The 24,615-nt window shown below is 39.0% G+C and overlaps 3 protein-coding genes across 4 annotated transcripts; 1 reads left to right on the top strand and 2 right to left on the bottom strand.

Annotated features, from left to right (window-relative positions):
* Nucleotides 1-1,603: 1,603 nt before the first annotated feature.
* On the bottom strand, nt 1,604-3,731 carry nanog (nanog homeobox). Its single transcript, XM_036564700.1, has 4 exons — nt 3,338-3,731; nt 2,590-2,963; nt 2,382-2,501; nt 1,604-2,142 (listed from the first exon to the last, which is right to left on the bottom strand). The coding sequence occupies exons 1-4, from the start codon at nt 3,729-3,731 to the stop codon at nt 1,828-1,830; spliced, it is 1,203 nt and encodes a 400-aa protein (XP_036420593.1). The 3' UTR covers nt 1,604-1,827.
* Nucleotides 3,732-6,185: 2,454 nt separating this feature from the next.
* ipo4 (importin 4) lies at nt 6,186-19,931 on the top strand. Of its 2 annotated transcripts, none has more exons than XM_036564696.1 (31): nt 6,186-6,247; nt 6,467-6,589; nt 6,864-6,950; nt 7,081-7,160; nt 7,258-7,299; nt 7,414-7,543; nt 7,846-8,025; nt 8,278-8,343; nt 8,557-8,658; nt 9,226-9,309; nt 9,434-9,586; nt 9,674-9,727; nt 9,920-10,029; nt 10,112-10,220; nt 10,869-10,998; nt 11,084-11,197; nt 11,355-11,468; nt 11,563-11,686; nt 12,034-12,145; nt 12,824-12,939; nt 13,134-13,211; nt 13,450-13,507; nt 13,741-13,846; nt 14,436-14,629; nt 15,051-15,101; nt 15,232-15,357; nt 15,464-15,690; nt 16,283-16,415; nt 17,105-17,209; nt 17,636-17,705; nt 17,786-19,931. In XM_036564696.1, exons 2-31 carry the CDS (start codon nt 6,524-6,526, stop codon nt 17,914-17,916), a joined length of 3,252 nt encoding a protein of 1,083 aa, XP_036420589.1. In that variant the 5' UTR covers nt 6,186-6,247; nt 6,467-6,523; the 3' UTR covers nt 17,917-19,931. The 2 variants fall into 2 exon arrangements, 1 of the variants encoding a protein (XP_036420589.1); XR_005006960.1 differs by having other exon boundaries at nt 6,210-6,589; nt 17,786-18,597; nt 18,945-19,929.
* si:ch211-196f5.2 (uncharacterized protein LOC556372 homolog) lies at nt 18,892-24,472 on the bottom strand. Its single transcript, XM_036564678.1, has 4 exons — nt 24,392-24,472; nt 21,230-21,471; nt 20,393-20,622; nt 18,892-18,980 (listed from the first exon to the last, which is right to left on the bottom strand). Exons 1-4 carry the CDS (start codon nt 24,470-24,472, stop codon nt 18,892-18,894), a joined length of 642 nt encoding a protein of 213 aa, XP_036420571.1.
* Nucleotides 24,473-24,615: the final 143 nt, after the last annotated feature.

Below are 24,615 nucleotides of genomic sequence, written 5' to 3'. Positions count from 1 at the left end.
GATCACGTTTAATGGCATTGCTAACACAGGGCGGGTTTCCTTGAATATAATAGAACAAATTAAAAGATTAATAAGCAATTTTACAGTGGAAGTGAGGGTTAGTTAAAAGCCTTCATAAAGCTGAGCAAGTTAAAAGGAATGCTGCAGCATCTTTTTCACATGGTTGTTTACCCCTACATTACGAGCATAGTAATGTGGGTGATTTTCACAAGCTTCTGCCTGATCACTATGGATACCAAAAAATCTCAGGGAAAGCAAAAGTAACACAAATTGCTTTTTTAAAGTATTGTTTCAGTTGGATAAAGCTTCAGCATTGGTAAGATACTGTATTATCTCATGTCTGTCCCATCCTTTTACCTGTAGTATTAGAGTGTAAGGATTGTATAAAATGTATTTGAAGCAACTATCACATTTCCACATTGGAATTCTGCAGCTGCTCCATGGCTTCTGTTCTAAGTGAGCTGCTCTTCTGTAAAAAAAATGCTTTGAGTCAACAGATTTTCTTTTCAGGTGAATGTTAAAGGGGAAATCCACCGATTGTTCTAAACTTCTGCATAATTAAATGGTTAAGATGCAAGAATTCTAGAGCAATTTACTGGGTCAGAATTCAGAGTTCATAGTGGTGGTGACAGGAACCAGACATCTAAAGCATTTAATGCCACTAAAAGCTCTCTCAAAGTTATTACATGAAATGGTCATGAATATGAAAGTGTATGAGACATTGCGATAAGGGTTGAGATAAGGTTTTGGTCTAAAATTTAATTTTTAAATATGTTCATGACAGAGTGGTACATGAAGGGTGTGGTAAGGCAAAATGGCCCCTGAATGCCCCCCCTTTTTCAGATATGCCACTATTTCACCATTATCAACATTACATAAAAGGACAAGTCATTCTGGACAGTAAATAAAATTACTATGCTTGTGTTGTAGGAATTGTGACCCTAGTTCCCATCAACACAACTGTAACAAAATCCAAGTCATCAAGTTTCTCTACAATGCACCATATCACATCAAAACACTCTGAATAACCATGTAGTAAACAAAGTTTAAAGGTAACTATAATTATGTAAAGTCAATTGACCAAGTAAAATGAAGACTAAAACTGGTTGAAATACCAGGATGTGTCATTTTAGACAAACCAAAAATTTTAAACATGCAGTCAACTTATTACTAAAATGATAACTATAAAAAGAGCCATTTCAGGGACACCAGATAAAACATTTATTCTACACAAAAGTAGTGTAGGCAAGTGTTTCAAAAGACATACAGTTTGAAAGACAGGGGTCAAAGAACAAGAACAACTTGAGCAGAGGAGCACAGGAACATCTGGAAAGCCAATGCTCGACAAAGCAAGATCTTTACAAGAGATCATACAATTCATATGGTAGATAAATTGAAACAGAATACAATCTAGTGCAGTATTGATCTTCCTCTGCTGACAGCAGATGTGGAACAGTGCCTTGCATAGAAGCATATTAAATACATCTGATGGAATTAACTTGTCACATTGCTGTCACACACCAACACCCATGTCAAGCATCAAGAGCGTGAGGGCTCCTGATCTTAAAATTTAAATTAAATACTTTGGATGGTTCATTGAACTTACAAAAATAGAGCTTCAGGATAAAAAGATAAAAAACATTCATAAAAACTGAAAATTAAAAAATAGTTGTGCAATTGATAGCTTGCAGCAAGCAGCGAGTTAAAAGGAACAAAAAGGAGCATCAACAATCAGTTCCTTGGATCAAAGCTATTTACATGTATGGTCTACAACCAAAGGCAAAAACTATTTACATGTGCCTCCAACTCACAGCCAAGCACAACTGCTTAAGATGACCACTGGGAGGCACTGTGTACTGTGGCCAGTTGTGTAGGGTTGCTGCCTGGGTCAACAGCACTTCCATCCTCACCATTTCCACTAACTGGCACATAACTAGAGGGGTTGGGGAACTCATAGTGCGTAACAACTGGGGGCAGAGGCCAATTTCCCTGAGGCCTGGTGGACACTTGGGAAGGGGAAAGAGGCCGAGTGTAATTGGGATAGAAGGACTGCGTTTGTGGGGGGCTTTTCTTGAAGACAGCATCTCTGAACTGAGGGTTGGTAAAAAGGTCCTGGTTCAGTATTGGAGCATCTACCTGGAACTGAGAATAAATAGTCAATACATAATGAACATACTAAATAGAAAAAAATGCATTATGCATCGTGTGTATCATCCTGCCTTTAAGACATTATCCCATCTGTTGAAATGCCTCCATAAGAGATGATTTTCTCTGTGTCCAAACTGAGAAAGTCACTACCACTTAAAGACAAGACTTTGGGCAGAGTGGACAAAAAACAAAACAAGTAAATTCAAAGCACATTTATAAATAAAGTAAGTCACCTGAGAATGTGGGGTTGATGCATTCGAAATTCCTGCCGTAATGTACCTCTCCGACACCCAACTGTTATCTTTCTGGTGTCTCTTGAGTTTCATTCTGCGGTTTTGAAACCAGGTTTTCACCTTTGAAAGGGGGAGGAAAAAATAACTTAAACACTGGAAGGAAACTCAATAGCTTAAGCTCATTTAACCTTCGCGTTTTAGAGCTTACCTGCTTGTAGGTAAGCCCAGTCAACCCTGCTAAAGTCTTCATTTCCGCTGGCGTAAGGTATCTCTGAACGTTGAAACGGTCGGTGAGCGCGTTCATCTGACCTTCAGAGAACGCGGTACGGGCTTTGGCTTTGCGGGGCTGCACCGGCAGCTGTTCGGGAGGAGACGGCACGGACAGTGCTGGCACTTCGTCTCCCCCCGCGTTCAAATTCGTCGGCTTCTCCGCCGCCGCCGAGAGGGAGCTGGAAAGAATTTCACCGCCGTCGGGACTACCACTCTCCAACTCATATGGCCGCTCTTTCTTGATCCAGTGCGGGAGGTCGAGGTCGGCTGGGGGGACGCCTCCTTCTCGACTACTACCCGAGCTCCAAGAATCTGTTTAAAAAATAATAATAATAATAATCTTCACACAAATCTCGAGAGACCAGTTTCAAACTTCGCGCTTAACTTCAAAGAGGCGGAGCTACCACATCCCTACTAGCAATTTAGCTACCCTACGTCAACTATGGCTTACTTCGAGAGGGTTATTACTGCTACTGAGTTCTACATCACTGCATATATTCAAAATCCCCAAAATGCAAGTATCTTGTCTTGTAGGTACTACACCCATGTACCCATATACTTCCATAAAATGTTAGCTACACGCTGCCAAATATGGGTCGATTTTGTGGCAATCGCGGTCACATGCCCATTAGCTACCCAGCTAGCTAGCTAAGTCAGTCGACCAATTAACGTTAACAGTTGTCAACCTGGTGTGTGGGCCTCCGAGTCGCTCGGCGTGTCGCTCCCTGTACCAGCTTGGTCCTGGTCTTTCGCTTGTTGGTCGTAATGGACGCGGTTATGCGAGAGGAAAAGCCGCCCGTTCTGCGTGTGCGACTGCGAATCCGAGTAGTACATGACCGAGCTCGGGTAATGTCCGTTAGTGTTGTTGGTCGGGCATTCCGGACTGCCAGGCGGAGACTGCGACGGAGCCTGGGGCGAGTAGAAGCTGCCAGTGACCCCAGCTGCCGGGCCGTACGCGGCCTCCGCCCAGCCCATGGTCGGATGAGTTTGCTCGGGTCCTTGAGGGTACATTAAACCGTAGGCATAAGCGTGGTAAGACGGACTGTAGTTGTAACTCACTGGCATTTTCCAGTCTGCCATGTCTGTTGTACCCCGTAATTAGCTAGGCTAGCTGAAGAGCAAGATGGTATTCACGCTAATTTAAGTATGAATTTCCGCCAACCTAGCAAGCCAATAACTAGAAGGCCTTCAAATGGATACCCAAGCAAAGCTCAAGTCCCTCAGTCCAGGCGTAACACTTTCAGCAGCTTGTCCTCACATATCTGAAGCGGCTCTACTCCATATTAGGGTGGATTTATAAAGCCAGGTGTGGTGGGTGGGTTAGGTGGAGCCTCTCGGCCCAATCAAATGAGGCTCCACGCCCATATTCAGCGCGTTCCTGAGTAATAGAGTGAAAACTCGTGCGTTAAATGGCAACTGTACCGATTATTCAAAAAACATAAACTTAAATGGTTGATATTTAAACAGTGACAGTGGTGGTGATTGGGTGGTTAGTTATATGATATCTGATACATTGTTTTATGATAGATTTGTGATTAGGTTTGGGCTTAAAATGTATTTTAATTTATTTACTTTAATCTATTAATGGTGGAGAGGGACATGCAGGGCAAAATAGTCCCCAAAGGAAACTTTTTTTTTTCACATTTCTGACCATTTTACCATTATCAACAAACATACATACATACCCACATACATACATAATCTAAGCCACTCATCCTTCTGGGTCGTGATAAGAGCTGGAGCCTATCCCAGCGGTCATTGGGCATAATGCCCATCGTCAACATGACATATAAAACTTTAGTTTTACGTGTGAAGTTACGTGTAGATTCACTGGTGGTTTTGGGTAGTAAATAAAGTGGCTATATTTGTGTTGTAAACATGGACAATCCCTGTAACATTCTTTACTATGAACCAGTTTACATCAAACCACTCTGAATGAATTTGTTTACATCTCATAGACTGAATCATACAGTTTTGAATCAAATATTGAAAAAGTATTGGAATTTCTTTTTAAGTTTAAGGTTTATTTGTGCTGTCATCATGGAATGACGTCATGCTAATATATGTCACCATCAAATAATATTTAATAATAATTACTAATTTATTTATAGAGCACTTTCCATTTTAGATTAGTAGATTAGTAAAACAATAGAAAGATAAAATACCATGGTCTGAATTAAATAACAGTACAATTTCACACAAACAAATACATTTTTATTCTGAATTTAAACACATATTGAGATTACGTTTCTAATATTCTCTGGAAAGCTGAAACAAAAAAAAAGATAAAAGAACCTGGCTGAATTTTCCTTCATAGTCTGACAGTTGTGATAGTTAATCATCAATAATCATATTGTATGTTCTTTGTTGGAGGGGGGTCTCAGCAAAAATTTTGTATTTCAGTGTTGTCTTTTGCATCACTAATCTTACATGGATTTAAATTTAAATGCTGGTGTTTGTGAGTTTAAAATTGCTTCATTTTTGTGCCCTAAGAGCTCATTGATAGGACTGATTTAAATGCATGAGTTAAATTTGCCTTAGTATTGTCATGGAAATAAATATGCTTGTAGTTCAATCATTCTGCTGTATTAGAATGGCAATGCTTCAGTTACATGTGAAAATATTCGCTAATTTTAAGACATTTAACCGCTTAGCTGAATTACGAATGTGTGTCAGAAGGTCAGAAGCCGGGGACTCCTGTAAAGTGTTGGTGTAAAGTATGTAGCAAGGTGGAAATCTAATCAAAATAGTAGAAGCTAACTTGCGTTGTTTGTATTACATATTCTTTTTGTTTTTATTTGTTCTAACAATAGTATTCGGATGTGCTATTATTACATTAATGTACTCTAAGTCCATCGATACAAACAAAAAAATGGCAAGCCCTTGAGCATTTTCGCTATACCTAAACATCAGACATGCCTTTAGGTTTGTTCATAATAACGACAATATAAAATTCGTTTTTTTAACAGTAATTAAAGTTTTGTCCATCGAGGCGGGGGTGCACTCTAATTCTGATGGTAAATACATGTGCTAATAGCCCATTAGCACATCATCCTCCCTTACATGTACATACATCAACATGATTGACTTCAAAGCATGAAGTGTTAGTTACCATTCTCGAAAACCTTTTTTGTAGGATAAATAAAAAATAAGATTCTCCACATATGGACGTACTATTCCGTTTACAGTGCTATTTATTCAGGCTACTATAGTGTATTTGCCATCAGTATATGTGAAAGTACGGCTAAATCTCAAATGCCCCCTGCTCCCTATATACACCTCTGTATGGGTTACGCATTGTTGGCTTCTACACCCAGATCGTGCACTATACGTCCAGTAAGGAATTGTGCACACGTGCTTGAACGCCAAATGTCTCCATTTTAGACATATGTAGTGTTTGAGTGCAGGAAATAATATTTTAAGTCCTGCATAGTGCCCTACGTAGGGATAGGGAGCCATTTGTGATTCCGCCTACAACAACAGTCATTGAACCCTCCGTACCAATGTGTAGCGCTATAGCAGTGCTTGCTGCTGTTCTTTAGGAACTACTATCCCTTTAACTGCGCGACTCACGCGAGTCCCTTCCAGCCCGCGTGGTAAGTTTGGAACAGAACTTTAGTAACGGCCGTTAGTCGAATTTTATCTGCTAACGGTTTTCTCTTGTGGAGTCGGTTGGAAACGCCCGAAAAAAGATTCCCCAATTAATAAAACCTGGCGTTTCAGATATATATCATACCCGCTTGGCCCATTTGCGAGCCGGTAACTCGCCCTGTTTGCAGTCTGTCCAGTTGAGCTGGCTCCTGTTATCTTCCCAGCTATAGGTAAAGCTGGTGGTTTGGTTTCGTACAACGCCGTTAGCGTCCTTTTCCGACATGTCAGAAGAATTAGAGAACATCCTGTTTCAACTGACACAGCCTGATAATGCCGCTATTCAGAAGGTACCGAATTGCTTTCAAGTTGAACTGAAATTGAAATGTGCTGTGATTGCTAGCCATGTATTTAGATGTATCTGGATAATTAACGTATTTTAGAGTTCTAGTAAAGTAAATTGCTTGCCATAGGGTGTACATTGCTGTACCTTGTGTTGTTCACCATTGTCATAGCTTGTCACTAAGAAGTGTGAGGTAAAACATCTTTTTTTTGTCATTGTCACCATATATGCTTGCCACACGTGTGTTAACTTGCCCGTTGATGTTTCATATCACCTGACAGGCCACAGCTCAGCTGAAACAGGCTTTTAAAGACCCGGCTATCATTCCAGCATTATGTGCAGTTATGACTGGATCCCAAAATCCACAGGTAGACAGCAGGCTAACCGCCTTTGTTCTCTTTCCTTTTGACAAGCACTAAAGCCATTTAAACTCTGTCACATCAGTTGCTGTGTCCAGTATTAGGAGACCTTGATTAACACTTTATTCTCTTTGTTTAGATCCGGCAGTCTGCTGCAGTGATGTTGAGAATGAGAGCAAAGAAACACTGGAAGAAAATCAGTCCAGACCACAGAGAGAGGTTTAGAGAGAGATTTAAATTCAGTTTTTATTCATCTTGGCATTTCATATTTCAGATCATGAGGTAACCATACTGAAATGCTTTTTTTTCCCCTCAGCTTAAAGGCAGTGGTGCTGCAAGCATTCCACCAAGAAACCGAGTAGGTCTAGTTAATCAGTTCATTAGACCCTCACATCATTTCTATGTTTGGACTTTTTTTACACAGTCCAAGACAGCAGTAAACTTAACATACGTGTACTTCTGTCCTTTTCAGGCATGTAGTCCGTCACTCTCTCTCTCAACTGAGTGCAGTGATGGTGAAACATGAAACACCTGACCGGTGGCCTGCCCTACTCACACTGCTAAATGAGTCCACCAAAAGCAACAATCCTCAGGACAGACAGGTATGTTCACATTTGTTAAAACAGCCTAGATGTTTAAACAATGCAGGTGAGTATTTAACCATGTCCCATTAATGGTTCTCCACTATGGCTTTAAAATGTTGCAGGACATATTTCAGTATGCAGCAGTATTATCACAACTGATATTTTGCCCATATGCAGCCCTAATTCAGAGCTTTACTGTGCAAGTTCTCAAGAAATTTTCCTACAATGTCTTAGGAAAGACAATGTTTTTTATTGTTCTGGGACCTTTTGTGATACATGGTGCTGTGTGTATTTTTCTGTAATTGGGCATTTTTTCCCAGGTGGGTCTGCTGCTGCTAAGCAAAGTAGTGGACTCCAATCCTGAGGCCTTCAAGCCTCACTACAAACAACTGCTCCAGCTGTTTGGCAGCGTGCTTCAGGATGTGACTAACCCCACTGCTTCGTACTACTGTATCCTTACACTCACTGCCATTACAGCTTACACAGGCACAGAGGAGATGGTGAGTTTTGTCTGGTTTAGCTCTGTTTTTGTTACAGTGAATGAATTTTTCTCTAAGTAAAATTGAGTAAGCTCATTTAGCTGAACCATTAGTAAGATTATTTTGATGTACACTTAACTTGTGTAGTGTAGCACTTTTCCCCTGTACTTTTATGTTTATGTTTATGCAAGAGACATAAACACCTATAGAAATTTTGTGTGAACCTGGGGTTGTTAAGGACTATTTTCATTTCTTTTGTTCTCTGTTTTTCAGAATCTGATGCGCTCGTTGATTCCCAGACTGATAATTGCTCTGAAACAGCTAATCCAGGCTGACCAGGTCAGGCTTCTTTACAGGGCTTATGTATGTTAATGTACTCATCAGTCCCTTTGTTGACCCAAATTATGTGCTAAAGACAAATAAGGACACTCCTTTTTGTGCTCTTTTAGCTATTTAGAAGTGTAATTCAGCATACTTGAATCTGTTCAGCATCACTGACTTTATTTGATGCTCTCTTCTGTATTTGACTTTTTTTGTTGGTTCATTTTGTAGAATCAGGCTGGTGAGGCAATGGAGGTGTTTGATGAGCTGTTGGAGAGCGAAGTTTCCATTGTGGTCCCACACATTGCAGAGGTTGTTCGCTTCTGTTTGGAGGTAGATATCAAGAATCTCACCTTTTTACCCATGGAACCTAAATCTGTGATTGTTTTCTAATTAGATTAATGTTGGTATTGTGGTCACATAATGTGCATGTACAAATTAGACCTTGAATCAGTTTTTAATGTTTTTGCCTTTCTATTTAAAATAGACAGTTCTAAACTTAGGTACAGCTTAAAATTTTACCCTTCCAGATAGCTTTTACCAAAATGGTGCATTCCCACTTAATGGGACTTACTCTCGTCAAGTCTGGGCAAGCTCGCCAGCGAAAGCTAACCCAACAAGCATAGCCTATTATGATAACTGGTTCACCACGTGTGAACATGGGTTACCAGTAGGATTCTATTGGATTCTCTAAATCTGGGAAAGTTTGTGTGTGCAGGGTTGAACTTTTGCAGTTCTTACCACTGTTGTGTATAATGTTAGTTCTGTGTGAATGACTGGGAGTCTTGGACAGAGTGATGTCATTCCCATATGCTTATTAGAATATTAAGCCACATTAACAGTTCTCAGGTAAGTCTAATCAGCGAATTCAACTGTTTTATCTTATTTCCTTGTGTTTAGGTTAGCTCAGATGTTTCACTCTCTGATTCTCTGCGTGTCAAGGCTCTGTCTTGTATTGCCCTCCTCATTAGACTCAAGAGCAAGGTACCTTTTTCTATGTATTCATCATGTTTACATTTGAATCAATTTTAGGAAATGACTTGAGAGCCCGCAATCATGAATGCAGTGTATAAGATTACATTTGCTCTTCTTTACCCCCTTATTCCAGGCCATGCTGAAGCAGAACCTGTTGGCTCCGATCCTGCAGGTGGTGTTTCCTATTGTGAGTGCAACGCCACCCCCTGGAGAGGAGGACCCAGAAGATGAGGAGAACAGCGATGGCAATAATGACAGTGAGAGCCCCAAACACTTTGCTACTCAGGTGTGTCTTTTTATCATTATTAGTATTGTATGTCAGTAAAACCAAAAATTCTGGTTGTTTCTTAAGCTGTCTGTCTCCGTTTTGCAGGTGATTGATACAATGGCTCTTCATATGCCACCAGAGAAACTTTTCAAACAACTGGTTAGTAAGAACATGAATATACACTATAGGATGTTACCCAACTATTACATTTATTTAAAAAAATTAACATATAAAAACATAAAAACCATAGTCACATGCATGTTTGTCACCTAATGTTAGTTAGTAATTATTACTAAATTATTAGTTATAATAATGGTTATTATTGTAACTATTCACCTTCCTTTCTGCTAGATGCCTCTAACTCAGGCTTGCTTGGCCAGTGAAAACCCATATCAGAGAAAAGGAGGACTCTTGTGCTTAGCAGTGTTGGCAGAGGGCTGTGCAGACCACATTCGTACCAAGTAAGCTTTATTCCATTGCTAATCAAAGCATTTTTCCTTGCAAGGAAAAATGTCTGTAAAAGTGTGTATGTGTGTCTCACAGGATGCTGTCATCTGTGCTGCAGACTGTGTGTCGCAGTTTATCTGACAGTAACCAGGTGGTACGCAGTGCAGGCCTTTTTGCTCTGGGTCAGTTCTCTGAGCACTTGCAGGTAAGAATATATGTATGTATTCAAAACCATACAGGCTATACAGTGGGCTGCAGTCAGTATTTGTATACCTACAAGTTGGACCTGTATTTTAGGTGTACCTGATAAAATGCAATAAATAAAATTCAAAATTTGATTTGATGCTATACAGAGGTGTTTCAATACAATGCATTTTTCAATACAGTGAAAATAAAGAGTTCTTGAGCTCTTTTTTTCTCTCTGTATTCACATGTTAATGTTAATGTATCAAGATTAAAATTATTTTTTTAATCTAAGTTCTTTTAATGCTAAAATTAATGATGTAGAGTTCTGTTTATACAGCTCACATATTGTTTTGACTCAGATAAATAAAATTCTCATGTCATGCTACCTTCTAACAGTATAACCCCTAGAATTTATGATTGATTCATAAAAAGCCTAGTCATCTGAGTGTGGGTGCATGCATAACATAAGCCCCTCTCTGCCTACTTCACTCTGATAAGATGCACCCAGATGCCTCATTGACAGTGGTTACCACAAAAGACAGTAAATGAGAGTTTTAAATTTGAGTTTACTGTTTCAAATTAGATTTTTTGATACATATTGAAATCATTACACCCTTGCTTGAAAATGTGCTTATTTAATATGGGCCTTGCTTTGTATCTCTTGTAGCCTGAAGTCAGTAAGTACCACACAGAGCTGATGCCACTGTTACTAGGATACATGTCCTCTCTGAATGAGGCCAAAATTGGCCATGTCACCAAGGCTTTCTATGCCCTCGAGAACTTTCTAGAAAACCTGGGTATGAATACACCACACTCTTACACAAAACCTAAGACCTTAGCTAAGGCTCACTGCTTTTCACTGTTTCTTTCTTTTCTGATCAGATGATGATATAGAGTTCTATCTTCCCACTCTTATGGAGACCATGCTGTCAGCCCTTAACAACACAGACAACCTCAAACTAAAGGAACTTGCTGTCAGTGCTATAGGAGCTATAGGTAACAAGTAGATGTCTAAATAGATCTCTACCTGTGAATATATCTCCACTGTAATTTTTCTCTGTCATTAATTGCATTAACTGTTATTTTATTATCACTCACATGTTTCTGTTTTGGTTTTTTTTTCCACATCCTCTTTATGTGTCTCCTCTTTCAGCTAATGCTGCCAAAGAGATGCTAGTGCCCTATTTCCCCCCTATAATAGAGAGTTTGAAGGGTTTCTTGACAGACATACGGGAGGAAATGAGGCCATTGCAGACCCAGGCCTTAGGTAGGGATCATAAGAGACACTTTTTCTCCTGGTTATGTTGCATTTCTCTTTTCAAAGTTGTAATCAACTTTCACTCTTCTCATTCACCCCCCAGACACTCTGTCTGTATTGGCCCGAACCATTGGTAAGGATGTGTTCAGTCCATTGGCTGCAGAGTGTGTGCAGCTGGGTCTGAAGCTCACTGATGCTGTGGATGATCCTGACCTGCGGCGGTGCACGTATGAACATTAGCAATTGTCCATTTTTATCTTACCCTGTTCTTTTTAATGTTTTTTTGGGTATGTTCACTGTCATTAACCTATGATATTTCAAAAGATGGCAGTGTTGTGCCATTTAAACCATTACAAAGTATTGGTTTATTTATTGTGGTGTGGTGTGGTATTGGTATATATCTGCCTATCAAATTTGTCTCTGTCTATATATCTTACCTATTTACCCTTTCACCCATATGTCTTGTCTGTCTGTCTGTCTGTCTGTCTATCTATCTATCTATCTATCTATTTATCTATCTATTTATCTATCTATCTATCTATTTAATCTGTCTGTGTTATCTGTCTATTTACAGGTATAGCTTGTTCTCAGCTGTCTCAACAGTCAGCCCGGAGAGTCTTAGTCCTCATCTTACTGCCATCACCACACTGATGCTAATGTCACTAAAATCCACAGAAGGTGTTACGGTTAGTACATCCATCCATCAGGAACTCCAAACTGTTGATGCCTATAGCTCACTAAAAAGAGATCACAATAGCTTGCAGAATACCACTTTGTCGTTTCCGATACTGGTATAGAAAACAATTTGTTTCTTTTAAAAACTACTAAGCTTTAATCAAGCTATTTTTCGTTGAAACACTTCATTCAAGAAGAGCATGTAAAAGTAACCTGTCATGCTCAAATTACTCAAACATTCTGTTACTCCATAGGACAAAATACACAATACAATGTATGTGCTATTTCAGAAAAGATTTGTACAGGATTATATAATTTTTGTATATTTTATTTATTTGTTTATTTTTTTTGTTTTGTTTTTTTCTCCCCCTATGTCCAATCCAGCATTTTCTGCTGATATTGGCCCTGTACCGATGCCCATCGATACCGATTCTAGTAATGATAAATCAGAAAATGCCAAGTGCAGTGATTCATCATTATCAGTTTATATCCGTACATTAAAAATTTAGATATTGGCATTTTATATGTTAAAGCAATGGCCGAAAATCACATTTAAATCAGTCCTCTATGGATTGAGAAATAACACAGGCTGATATATAACATACTGTTATATATATTTTTTGTTATACACACAGTAAGAATATAAATAGAGGCTGTGTTTTTAATGCCATTATCACCATTATTCACAGGCTCATGTTGAGGAGGACAAGCAGTTTGTTCTTCTGGATGATGAGGATAATAATGACGAAGAGGAAGATAGTGTGTTGGAGGAAGATGGAGAGAATGAAGTGGAGGATGTTGCTGGGTATTCCTCTGTCTCTCTCTCTCTCTCTCTCTCCTCTCCCTCTGTCTCTCTCTCTCTCTCTCTCTCTCTCTCTCTCTCTCTCTCTCTCTCTCTCTCTGTCTCAAACACTCACTAAAATGGTAACAGTATGAGGCGGAAGATGATGCTGAGTGTGTTCTCTCTTGCTCTCTTTGAACACTGAACCGAATCTGTAGGTTCAGCGTGGAAAATGCATATATTGACGAGAAAGAAGATGCTTGTGATGCCCTGGGAGAAATTGCCTTCAGCACTGGGTAAAGAGCTTTAACATTTTTACATAATGCACACACTTGTTCTTGCTTACTATCAGCCAGAAGCAATCATGTACAACTTAAGGAAATTCAGCAAATTTATCACTCTTTCACCCTTGGTTTTGCTTTTGCTACCACATTCAAACCATTAAAACATGGAGTTGTGAGCCACAGCTCTAATGTAGTGAATATACCCTCACATAGAGACACAAACTAATGGTCTGGGTTCTCCCTCTCTCAGTGTTGCTTTCCAGCCATTCCTAGAGTCAAGCTTCGAGCAGGTCTACGAGCTGCGTGATGTAAGTTGCTGATTGTGCTCCCCTCAAGCTGACATGTTAGTGTGTATACATTTGAGGGCACTCGGGTTTTTGGCCGTGAAGTGCAGCTTTTGTATTTTAAGTGAGCGTGAGTGTAAACGTATGTGTGAGAACTATGTGAATGTTTGCTGCAGTGGCTTGACAGACTGTTGTTCGTGCTTATGGTTATCTATTATTTATCTATTCCTTTCTTTGTTTTTTGTTTTGTGTGTTAGTTCCCACATGAAGATGTGAGGAAAGCTGCGTTTGGTGCCATGGGCCAGTTCTGCCGTGCTCAGCACAAAGTCTGGCAGGAAAATCCTACTGAAGCCAACCACCAGGGTATACCTCACACACCCACACCACACCCTGTTTTCAGCCCACATATTGTCTGTCATGGTCTCCCCCTTTGTCTTTTTGTCCAGCCAAGTCCCTGGACATTTTGGCACTCTCAGCGAGACACTGTTTTAATGCTCCATCTGTGGATGTTGCTTGGTTACATTGTATTGCTTACACAGAATCACATGAACTAAAGAACATGCACATGTAATGCTATTACATTTGCCTGGCATCTCTCTGATTGATGGTACAAGGAAGGAAATCCTATTTAGAAGCTGAGAAAACTAGTTTCATGCAGGCTTCATCATCATCAATTAACATGGGTGCACACTTTTTAAAAATTGTGATGAGTTTATTGTTACAGATTGTTGCAAAACAGCAACATTTATTTGCATAGTTTTTATATCACACATTATTTATACCTAATTTTTTTTATCTATTATCTCTCTAAACTGTATCTCCTTTATGAGTTTTCCAAAATAATAATGAGTAATTTCTGAGTAAAGCTTCAGTAAACTAGAAATCCCTCTAGTTAATTACCTCCACTGATCGTCATCTGCCTAATGAGTGATGGAAGTGTGTCTCTGTGCAGTGCTGCATAAGCTGCTTGAGGTGGTGCTGCCTTGCTTCCTGGAGGTGGTGAAGCAGGAGCACGAGCGGCAGGTGGTCATGGGAGTGCTAGAGGCTATGAATGCTGTCATCAAGTCGTGTCAAGGGGAGGCGTTACAGACCCCAGGCAGATTGGCGGAAATCAGCCACGCCATCAGAGATGTGCTGAAAAAGAAGGTGAGGGCTCCCAACTTGCATTGTAAGCTGGTCCACCAGATGCTTTCTTTCTTTTTGTTTTACAACTTAATATTAGTCACTAGTTAGGTTTCCATCAACTTTATACAAGCGATTAATTGAAAACAAACAAATTACAGTAAATTAATTAGTTATAATTCTTGCTGTAAATCCTGAAAGGTGATTGAGTCAAATGTGATCGTGATTGTTAGTTTGTTGTGTACGAGAGCATATAGTGAAAGTGATGTTGGATGAAAAATTCATGCATAATTGCATTATCTAGTCAAAAAAAGTGCTATAGTTTTTCACATTTTAAACATCTACAAAAATTTGTCCACAGATATATGAACAGAAAAAAATTTTGGAATGAGGAGTTTAACATGGAACCCTGCTCTTGGGTTCACTCTTTGTCTCTCTTTCATAGACTGTTTGTCAGGATGGAGGAGGGGATGAGGCAGATGATGATGAACAACAGGTTGTCCTTAGCTTCTCCTTGGGCTCTTGCACCAACCACAAAACATTATACATTAACAACATAAAATTTGGGGTTTCATTGTCTAGAATGACAAGATCTTTCTAAAATTGTGTGTATCTGTGCGTTTTAGGCAGAGTATGATGCCATGCTGCAGGAGTTTGCTGGGGAGGGAATTCCTATCCTAGCTTCAGCTGTTCCTGCAGAGACCTTCTATACTCACCTCAATGACCTACTTCCTCTCGTTATGAACAAAGCTGTGAGTCTATTTCCCCTTTCCTTTCTCTCTTAAAGAAAATGAAGCTGCACATGAGTAGCATGCCTTTTCCAAAGTAAAACCGTTTTTTGTCTCTTCTGACTGGCAGAAGCCTTCCTGTACTGTGGCAGACCGCTCCTTCTCTGTTGGCACACTTGCTGAGACCCTGCACTCCCTAGTAAGTGTGGCTGGAGGCAGGGCAGTTGCAGGACGCCTGTCCAATCGCCTGCTGCCTGTACTTGTGGCTGGGGTTAAAGACAGCGATGCAGAGGTGCGCAATAACAGTGTGTACGGCCTGGGAGTCCTTGCTCAGGCTGCTGGACCCATCGTCTCCACGTATCCTTCACAGATGTGTGTGTAATCTTAGTCAGATTACAACTCACCTTTCTGCATGTGAAAAAATATCTTTAAAAAAAAGTCTTTACAGGTTATGAAAAAGGATGAAAAAAGCATAAGATCAATTTTGCAAAAAAGTTGAAACCTTAGATTGCATTAAAAAGCTAAAATTCTTTACAGTTGAAATAATTACTGAAAGATTGAATGTAAAGCTGTAATGTATAAAAAGGAACGTAATTTAAATGTCTGTTACAAGCTTCACATTTCAGTGTTCGAGTTGAAACTGCTGTAAGTGTGGGAAAAGGAATGTACAGCACTGCAGGCTCTGTGCTAACAAACACAGCATGTACCATAGCGCTAGTGAAAACTAGCATTATTAAAGCAAAGTGGTAATTGTGTTGTATTGTAACCAGGGTAAGGTTTCTGTATTAAACACTGCTATATAATGAAATGTGTGGCTTGCACATGTTAAGATGAAAAACTTTATAAAATGAATATCCCAAAGCAGCAATACAGTTCTCTCAGAGGCTATATGCAGCTACCATGTGTTTAGATTCAGACACTTTGGCACCTCCTTAACTCTGTCCCACAGTGATTATCCCATGATGCTATCTCTGTTTTCCAACCTACTATCCAAAGAGTCAGACAGAAGAGTGATCGACAATCTGTGTGCAGCTTTGTGTAGGATGATCATGAGCCATACAGCGGGAGTTCCACTCGAACAGGTATTGGAGTGATTTATGGCCATATATCAGTTAAGGTTATCATTTGGAGACCAGAAAAAGAATTTCCCCTTATTTTTGCAATTGATTCAAACAATAAATTTGTGCGCATAACTGATGGTATCTTGCACATCAAAGCAGTCTTTCAGATGGTGACATTTTTTAGGCTTTGTTCAATTTTTGCAAACTTTTGCAGGTGACATGAACTCACTCAACCAATCACAAACATCGAAAGCTTTAGTTTGCCCACTGCTTTGGAAAGCAGGCTGCTTTTCAAGTAGGCTTTCCATAAAAAAAAAAGTAGCTTGCCCCAAAAAAACTATGTGCCTGTTTTGTGAGAATTGCTAAAAGATACAGTGGCAGTGTATTTAGTTTTGGTTTGAAAAAAGCATGTCTCAACATTTTGCATTTTTGTGTTGTTTATTTGCATCGTGTTCAGCGTGTAACGACTTTTGCTCCAACACTTTAATGTGTGAAATAATTATATAACCCTTATTTGAGTGATTATTCGAGTCAGGTGTGTTGGAGCAGGGTATACAGAATTCTGTGGTAGGTGATACTGGTAGGTCTGCCTTAATTAAGCAAGGCTGGGAATGTAAATTGTATTAATTAGTTAAAAGTCTGAATGGAAACAGGAGATTGAATTTAATCATCTGTTTTGCCTAAATTGTATATACTCTTCCATTCCCCAGGTGCTTCCTGCTCTTCTAGATCGTCTTCCATTGCAGGAAGACATGGAGGAGAATAAGACAATCTACAGCTGCCTGGCTTTTCTCTACTCCCACAACCCAAACCTGGTAATGGTCTGTTCATTCCTAGAACGTGATGTGCGGCTCATGCTGTCCTAGTTAGAAATTAGTGTTAATCATCCTTTTCAGCTGGATATCTTTGGTGGACTGCTCTTGGCCCAGCAGGGAGCCCATGTCTTTTAAAAAGACCAGTAACACCGCTGTGCCTGATAATGTGCGTTACACTGATAAAAGACTAACATGTCACTACCATGTTGGTGTCACTGCAGTGCTGAGAATGGTCCACCACAAATTATATCGTCAACTGCGGTTGAGTGGTGGCGGGGGATGGGGATGGCTGTATATAGTTAGAAAGTAAGCTCATATGTGGTAGGTGACCTGATAAAATGGTCAAGGAGTGTAAGTACAAGGTAAGTGAACCTAATAGTCTGGTAACTCAGTGTAGTAAACCCTGTTATTTCTCATTTCTCACAGATTATTACCCATATGAAGCCAATACTGTCTGCTGTAACTCATGTCCTGGGAACTAAGGATATTGATGCAGGTGAGTGTGGTGGGTTTGTGTCCTTATAACGGTAATTGCTGCAAATTCAATGCTAATTCTTCTTGGTTTTTTTATCTTAGACACCCAAAACACCCTGGTCGTGTTACTCAGAGACATCAGCCAACGATACCCCCAGGAATTTGAGAGTGCTGTGATGTCACTTCCTGTTGAGCGGAGAACCAAGATGTCTGCAGCTGTTCCTCAGTCATAGCCGCTCACTGAAGTGAAGGCCAGCCCATATAGGATAACTACATGAAAGTTTATTCATGTAAATTAACCAAATGCACACTTCAGCACTTCCCTACTAAACTTTTTTTCAGCAATGATATTCAGTGTTATTTATTTCATTTATTGTTAGTTTGATTTATTTTTTTTTTAATTAACTGTTTATCTCCAAGTCTGATCTTCTGCTTCCCTAACAAATCCATAAGATTCTGGATTATTGAGTGTAAAGTTATGAATTAACCTTGCAGTGACAAATTTTTTCATCCCTGGACTGCATCACCTGCATATTGAACACTCTTAGCAATGCTTCCACTGCAACTTATTGTTCTAAGGAGATACTCCATTCATTTGTATGGAAAAAAAGACTTTATTTATGAAACACATTTTGAATTTTAAAGGCAAAAATGCATAGTAGCTCTTATGGACTACAGATGTTTTATACAGCATGTTCAAAAAATTGAATATCCAGAAGCTTCATCTCCTGGTTTACATAATAGTTCCAGTTTTTGGTCTGTTTCACACAATTTAATCTTTTGTGTTCAGTTGTAAGTGTTCATTGTTCATTTTGCTTCAGCAGGCTATACATGATCCAGCAAACCCTTGACATACATGATGCTAAGAATGAAATTAAAATAAGCTTAGGCTGAAGGGATGGAGATTGTTGGAGGTTTGTCTGTTTCTTTACATGCAATTCTAGCAATGAATTGTGACCACCTTCTGTTTTTTGTTTTTGTTTGTTTTTTGGAATGTTGAAGATTATTCCTTCAACTGGCTTTCCACCCAAACCAGGACTCAATAAAGTCCCTGATATAATAGCATGTCTGTATGCAGGCAGTGTTTCAGTAATGACTAGGTATAGCCAATGGGATCTTGGTAAAATAGCTGCAAGTTTGAATAGCAAGGCCCTGAAAAATGCATTGTGGTGTTAGATTGCTTTGGCTGACTTTTACTGTCTGTCTTCTCATTTCATCCTTGGCACCTCTGTTGTCTCCTTCTGTGTCTGTGTGTCCAAAGCTAGGGTCATCTCTATTGGCTGGAGGCCATTTTCAGCTGTACAAAAAAGAAAGATAAGATGTGTAATTTGGAAACTTTACACAGCCATACACCCGTCCTGATCAAATGCATCTCGTGGTCCTACAGTGGGTGAATACCAGACACACTGAGTAAGCTGCAGAATGTGGTGGGTTAGCTCACCTCACACAGCAGAAGATACCATTTTATAACTGACTGTGACATGATCTCAGGAGGAAACCAATCATTGCTTCAGAGATTGACACTGCCATGAAAACTGACTTTAGAGACTGCTGTCATTCTTCAGGTCACAGAGAGTTTGAGGTCATGAAAGAAATGGTTTTCCTTATGATTGATTCATATTATATTATCCTTATGGTTAATGCAGTTTCACATGAGGGTTTTGGAGGTCAGTGAATGGTCAAAGTGACAGTATATTATTTTATGGTGTAATTAGTCTGCACCCTTGACAAGCAATTGATGGAAAATGGCTTACTAAGATAAGGAGAAGAGCGTAATTGAGCTTTAAGCATCAACCCAGCAGCCCTGAATTTCAGTTATTTTATAAACTATTGGGATCTCTGATAATATCTCAATCAATGGCTTCTATTGTGTGTTTTGAGTCAATAGGTTCTTTTCTAAGTTCAGGGAAACATCAGAATTATTGTCTATGGTATAGTACACATGCAGCACTCTTTTTAGTACCATTCTACTTTAAGTTCAGTTCCAGCATTGGAACAAATAAATACAATTTAGCCATGGTCTGGTGCTTGATCAAGCTAGCTCAACAACTATTTTACAGTTGTTTATGTCGAGTATTACTGCTGTACTTCTTGAATTCTCTTTTCATCACATATAAAGTGGTGGCATTTCTTTCATAATTAAATCTAAAACTTTACGTGTTTTACAAAATAATGACAAAATTATTACTAACCTTAATGTTGAATTACTTTTCTCTCTTTAACCTTTCCCAATTTAAATTCTTATGCTTACTAAGAAAATGAGAAACAAAGATGGCAAAGTTTTTGTTTTTCTCCCAAACTTGTGAAATAAAATAGGATATTCAAAAACAGTGTACCTGCTGTGACTTTGTTAAGGGTTAAATAAAAAAATCTTTGAAATTTAAGAAATTTTGTCTAGCATACTCTCATCACTATATTAGAAACCTTTGGGTTTCTGCTTATTGGTCACTTTATGAGTGCCACCTGCTATAGTGAAGCCCTTTTTGGTACTATGTAGAACCATGTTTAAAAAATTGTACATCATGGGGAAGAATCATTTAACCGTACAAAGGACCTTTTATGTATCTCGATGGTTCTTTTAGTGTTTACACACCAACAGATGGGCTACAGTGTCTGTACACCAGCAAGGTAGGAGGTTGTAATAAAGTGGCCAGTGAGTGAATTTCTCTTATTCCTTATTTTCCTCAAAAGTGAGCTCCTGTTCCTCACCTGGTTGAGTGTTTATCCAGGGCAGAATGTCTACCCCGCTACGGCAGTAGGCGCGGTCCGTGTGGGACTCCGTGCTGTAGAGGACCTCCTGGCACTGGGCCTGTCCTAGGGGTTGAGCCTTCACCCGCACCTCCAGCACCGTCACTTCTTTCTCCTTCAGCTTCCCCGATTTGCTCCTTACTTGCGTGCGCTTGGAGTCCACCCACACCACACGTTCCTTTACTGCTGATCTACAAGTCAGCATACACAAATACATTCTTAAGAGTGCCAAAAATGCTCAGAAGTAACAAATGGTGATGGTCAGCGTATAACACTTCACACGTCATTGACATTCTTGCCAAAAAATAAGCAGCAAACAAACAAGTTATTTATGTCTTGAGTGTCACTAGTCATTTGCCATTTACTAAATCTGGTAAATTGTGACTGTCATCATCTGCAGTAATGTAGATTTTGCACTGAGTACTCACTTTAATGCAAATGAAAGGCATGAAGATCAAATTAAAGTGCAAAAATTTGCATAATACAAAACTAGACTATTTGAGGTAATTTAGCTCTTTATGCTGTTTCTAAATTCTCACGCAAAGACACTGATGCACATTGGAGTTTGTTAATCATTGTCACAAAACGTCTTTGCAATGTTGATATCAGTCCTCTAACCCTATTACTAATCACAGTGGGTGTTGTTGTGTGCTGTGAGCTGGAACTTTGATTCAGCAATGTATTTTTAATATATTGCAAGGCATTTCACAGTCACAGTATGGATCAATATAATCACAATACTAGTATTTTTTCCATTTCTCTTGTGCAGCAGTAATGAACAGAATAATATCTACTCACTCTTCAATGCCCAGGTCAGCAAGTGTGGTGTTCAAGAAAGGAAAATTCTGGTCATGGCTGATGACCTCAATGGGCAGAGACACACACATTGGAATCTCCTTCTCCACCTCAGTCCGTACCAGTTTGTCATCGAGGCAAGAGTCCGAAGAGCTTTCCCTTGAATCGCCATTCACCTGAGCTTCCTGAGGTGGCCCCCCATCCCGGGGCTCCTGCTCAGTCTCCTGGCCTGCCAGCTTGACCAGCTAGTAGATACTGAAGGCTTAAACTTTGTTTTTCTCTCCTGTTGTCCAGTCAATTCTATGGGTATCCTAAGCAGCGTTGCATCGGCAGTCTGATCAGCTCAACAATTGATTTCAACAAACCAGGAGTTGATTTCTTCTATTAAAAGTTGTTTGTAGAGGAGCTGCAAAAAAGCTGGTTCCTTTCTCCTTCTCCTTCTTTTCAGAACTTGGAGGTTGTGTCGGGGTGCCGAGTCAATCTGTGAGACATTCTGAAGCCCGTGCAAATTTAAATGGCCAGTGTGAACGTGTGTAATGTTGTACTGACCTGTGAGGTTTATTAGGCTGTCAGATTCAGATAAATGAGAGCAGGAGATGTTTTTATGTTTATGCATGTTGACGGGTGCTTCATGTCCACATTGTGTTTGTGTTTGTGCTCATTCCAGCAGACTCCCTTCATAAATCACTGCCACAACAAAATGAATTACTTAAGTCATCTATAGTGCCATGCATTCCATTTACGTAACTTGTTTGCATCTTTCAGCGCTACCAAGTCTCTTTTTCAAAATCCATGGGTATATTTTTATGCTGGCCCTTATTCACGGAGTGATTTAAGGTCATTAACAAATATAATTTTAGTTTTTATATCACCTCTAAATAAACCTTAAATCTAATTTGTCATCCATCTCTGCTAAAACTGAAAATGTAAACGCTGTTTCCAGCACCTATTGTACATGAACAAATCAGTAGAAAATGGCATGAGAGGAAATGTTTTAACTTATCACATAGGTGGGGTTAATCGTAAAAGACTAAAGGGGCTAGTTGTGACATTTCCTAGAAAGGTCTGCAAACATATTTAGCTCTATAAAGTTCCATGTTGTTTGAACCTGACAAACTTTCCAACCTAAATAAAATAATATACTATGTACTATATAAACATATATACATCAAAAAATATATGATTCGTGAAAAGCGACTATTTTAAATACTGACAAATTTCTTTTCAACCACAAAGAGTATTTGTAAGTACCAGCATAAAATTAAAATGCATTTTATATACAGTACTGTGCAATATCAGAGACCACCCTTTATTTATTTATTTTCATTCAAAACAGCCATTAGGTAGAAGTTGTTCATTTTTCAGTAAAGAAGCAGAAAACATATAAAACACAGAATTTTTATGTGTATATTTAGTGTGCCCACCCTTTGCCTTTATAACAGCTTCCATTCTATTTAGGATACTTTTTTAGTTTTTTAAAGATCTTCCAAAGTTCAGTCTAAGAAGTTGGTTGCAAATGTGTGACCCCACACACATTTAGTAATGTTGAGATCTGGGCTCTGGGGTAGTCAGTTGTTCTTGGTCCATTGTTCTGAGAACACCAGCCGCTTCTTTGTTTGATTTTCTGCATAATGGCTTCTTAAGAGCTGGATTTTTTCAGATCTAAAGCCAGGGTGGATCTTGATTTTCTCTTGTATCTCAAATATGAAAGCTTTAAGTACTGTTTATCTGATGATGACAGTTTTGGTGGTTTACCAGGTCTTGCATGGTTGGTAGGAGTCCCATTTTCTTTACATCTTTTAAATTTTTTGACTCAATTTTTGGAAAACCCAGTTGTTTTCATTTATTTTCCTTTGATGTTCCATTTCCTTATTCATGTGTATTGTTTTATATCTAAAGTTTTAGAAATATCTCCTGAAAAATGAATAAGTTGTACTTAATTGCCATTTTGATTGGAAAATAAATAAATAGAGGGTGGTCTCTGACTTTTGCACAGCACTGTATACAACATCTATTGTGTATCTTTGATAAATCTGCATAAAAAGTTCCAAAAGTTGCAGTTTTGAATCTGTGCGGATCATTCTGCAGAATTGGTTCAAAGTCAAAGTTGAAAACACATTTCTGACTTTTAATTGGCTTAGACTTTAGACTAAAATTTATTTTGCTTTGAGTGTAACTCAAAAATGCCAGTAAGCTTTAAACAGTTATATACATAAAATAATACTTTTTATTAAAACACACAAATATTTAGCTTATTACTATCTCAATTAATGTATTGATTTTACATAGATCATAATATAACCCTTGTAAATATTTCACAACTGAATGTTTAACTGTTTTTTTTTTTTGTATTTTGTTTTTACTGTGGAGCCTTAGTTTGAACTAATTCGGTAACATGATCCATATAGCAGGATATGGTTTCTCATGTTTACTTCTGGAGGCTCACTTGAGAGTTGCTACAGGCCCTGAGGGGGTAATTAAAATAATATTGGTGTGAATTCCCTAATTTATAAACAGAACTCATTAGTCCCAAAATGTTTATGACAGAAAAGTTATTTTCATGCCACAAAACAGGCTTCCCCTAGTGCTTCAGCCTTATTTCTTCAGGTCTGGCTTCTACTATAGGCCTAAGTGTCTTTTAAGTCAGCAGGGTTTCTGTTGTATTCTGAGAACAGGGAAATGCACCAAAAATAATTATCCATGAGAAGCACTGGCATCTCTGCTGAAAAGACCTATAGAAACCAATGAGTGTTTCTGTTGGTTCCTAATATGTTTGGCTTTTTAATGGGTTGATATCATTGGTTTAAGAGGTGACCCATGTCTGATTCTAAATGCATTTGATGGATTCCTGATGGGATCTAAAGATATTCTACAGGAAACTAGTGGATTCTAATGGAAACAATTAGACCAATTTCCACTAGTATAGTCCTTTTTTAGCAGGGATGCTGGATGTGGTGAATAGAGATTAGATTGGATGCTGGAGTATTCCTTTAACCTATATACATACTTAAATAGATCCTGCACTCTACAGATAAATGTTTTATTAGACATGGCAGAGTTAAACAAGGTAATTTTATCCACTGTCTTATTCTGTTTCATGAGACTTAAATGTAACAGATGAGTGATTTACTGTGCGCTGACAGCAACAAGCCACATTTTAATCACCCCAGGAAACATGTTGCGCCCATAACTCTGCCCTGTGTTCATGTACATGTCACATGTCATGGTCATGTATGGAATCTCCATGGCCCTTCTGCCCTGTTTTCAGCTGGCCAACGACCTTTTGAATATTTAGCTACTTATTATGTAAAGTTCTAGTAATGCGGAAAAGACTGAATATGAATAGCTCTCTGTAAGGGATAATTGTTCTGTGGATTTATTTATCAGGA

The sequence above is a fragment of the Colossoma macropomum genome, unplaced genomic scaffold (genome assembly GCF_904425465.1).
Source record: "Colossoma macropomum unplaced genomic scaffold, Colossoma_macropomum, whole genome shotgun sequence".
Lineage (NCBI taxonomy): Eukaryota > Metazoa > Chordata > Actinopteri > Characiformes > Serrasalmidae > Colossoma > Colossoma macropomum.
This window is presented reverse-complemented; position numbering and strand designations above follow the sequence as displayed.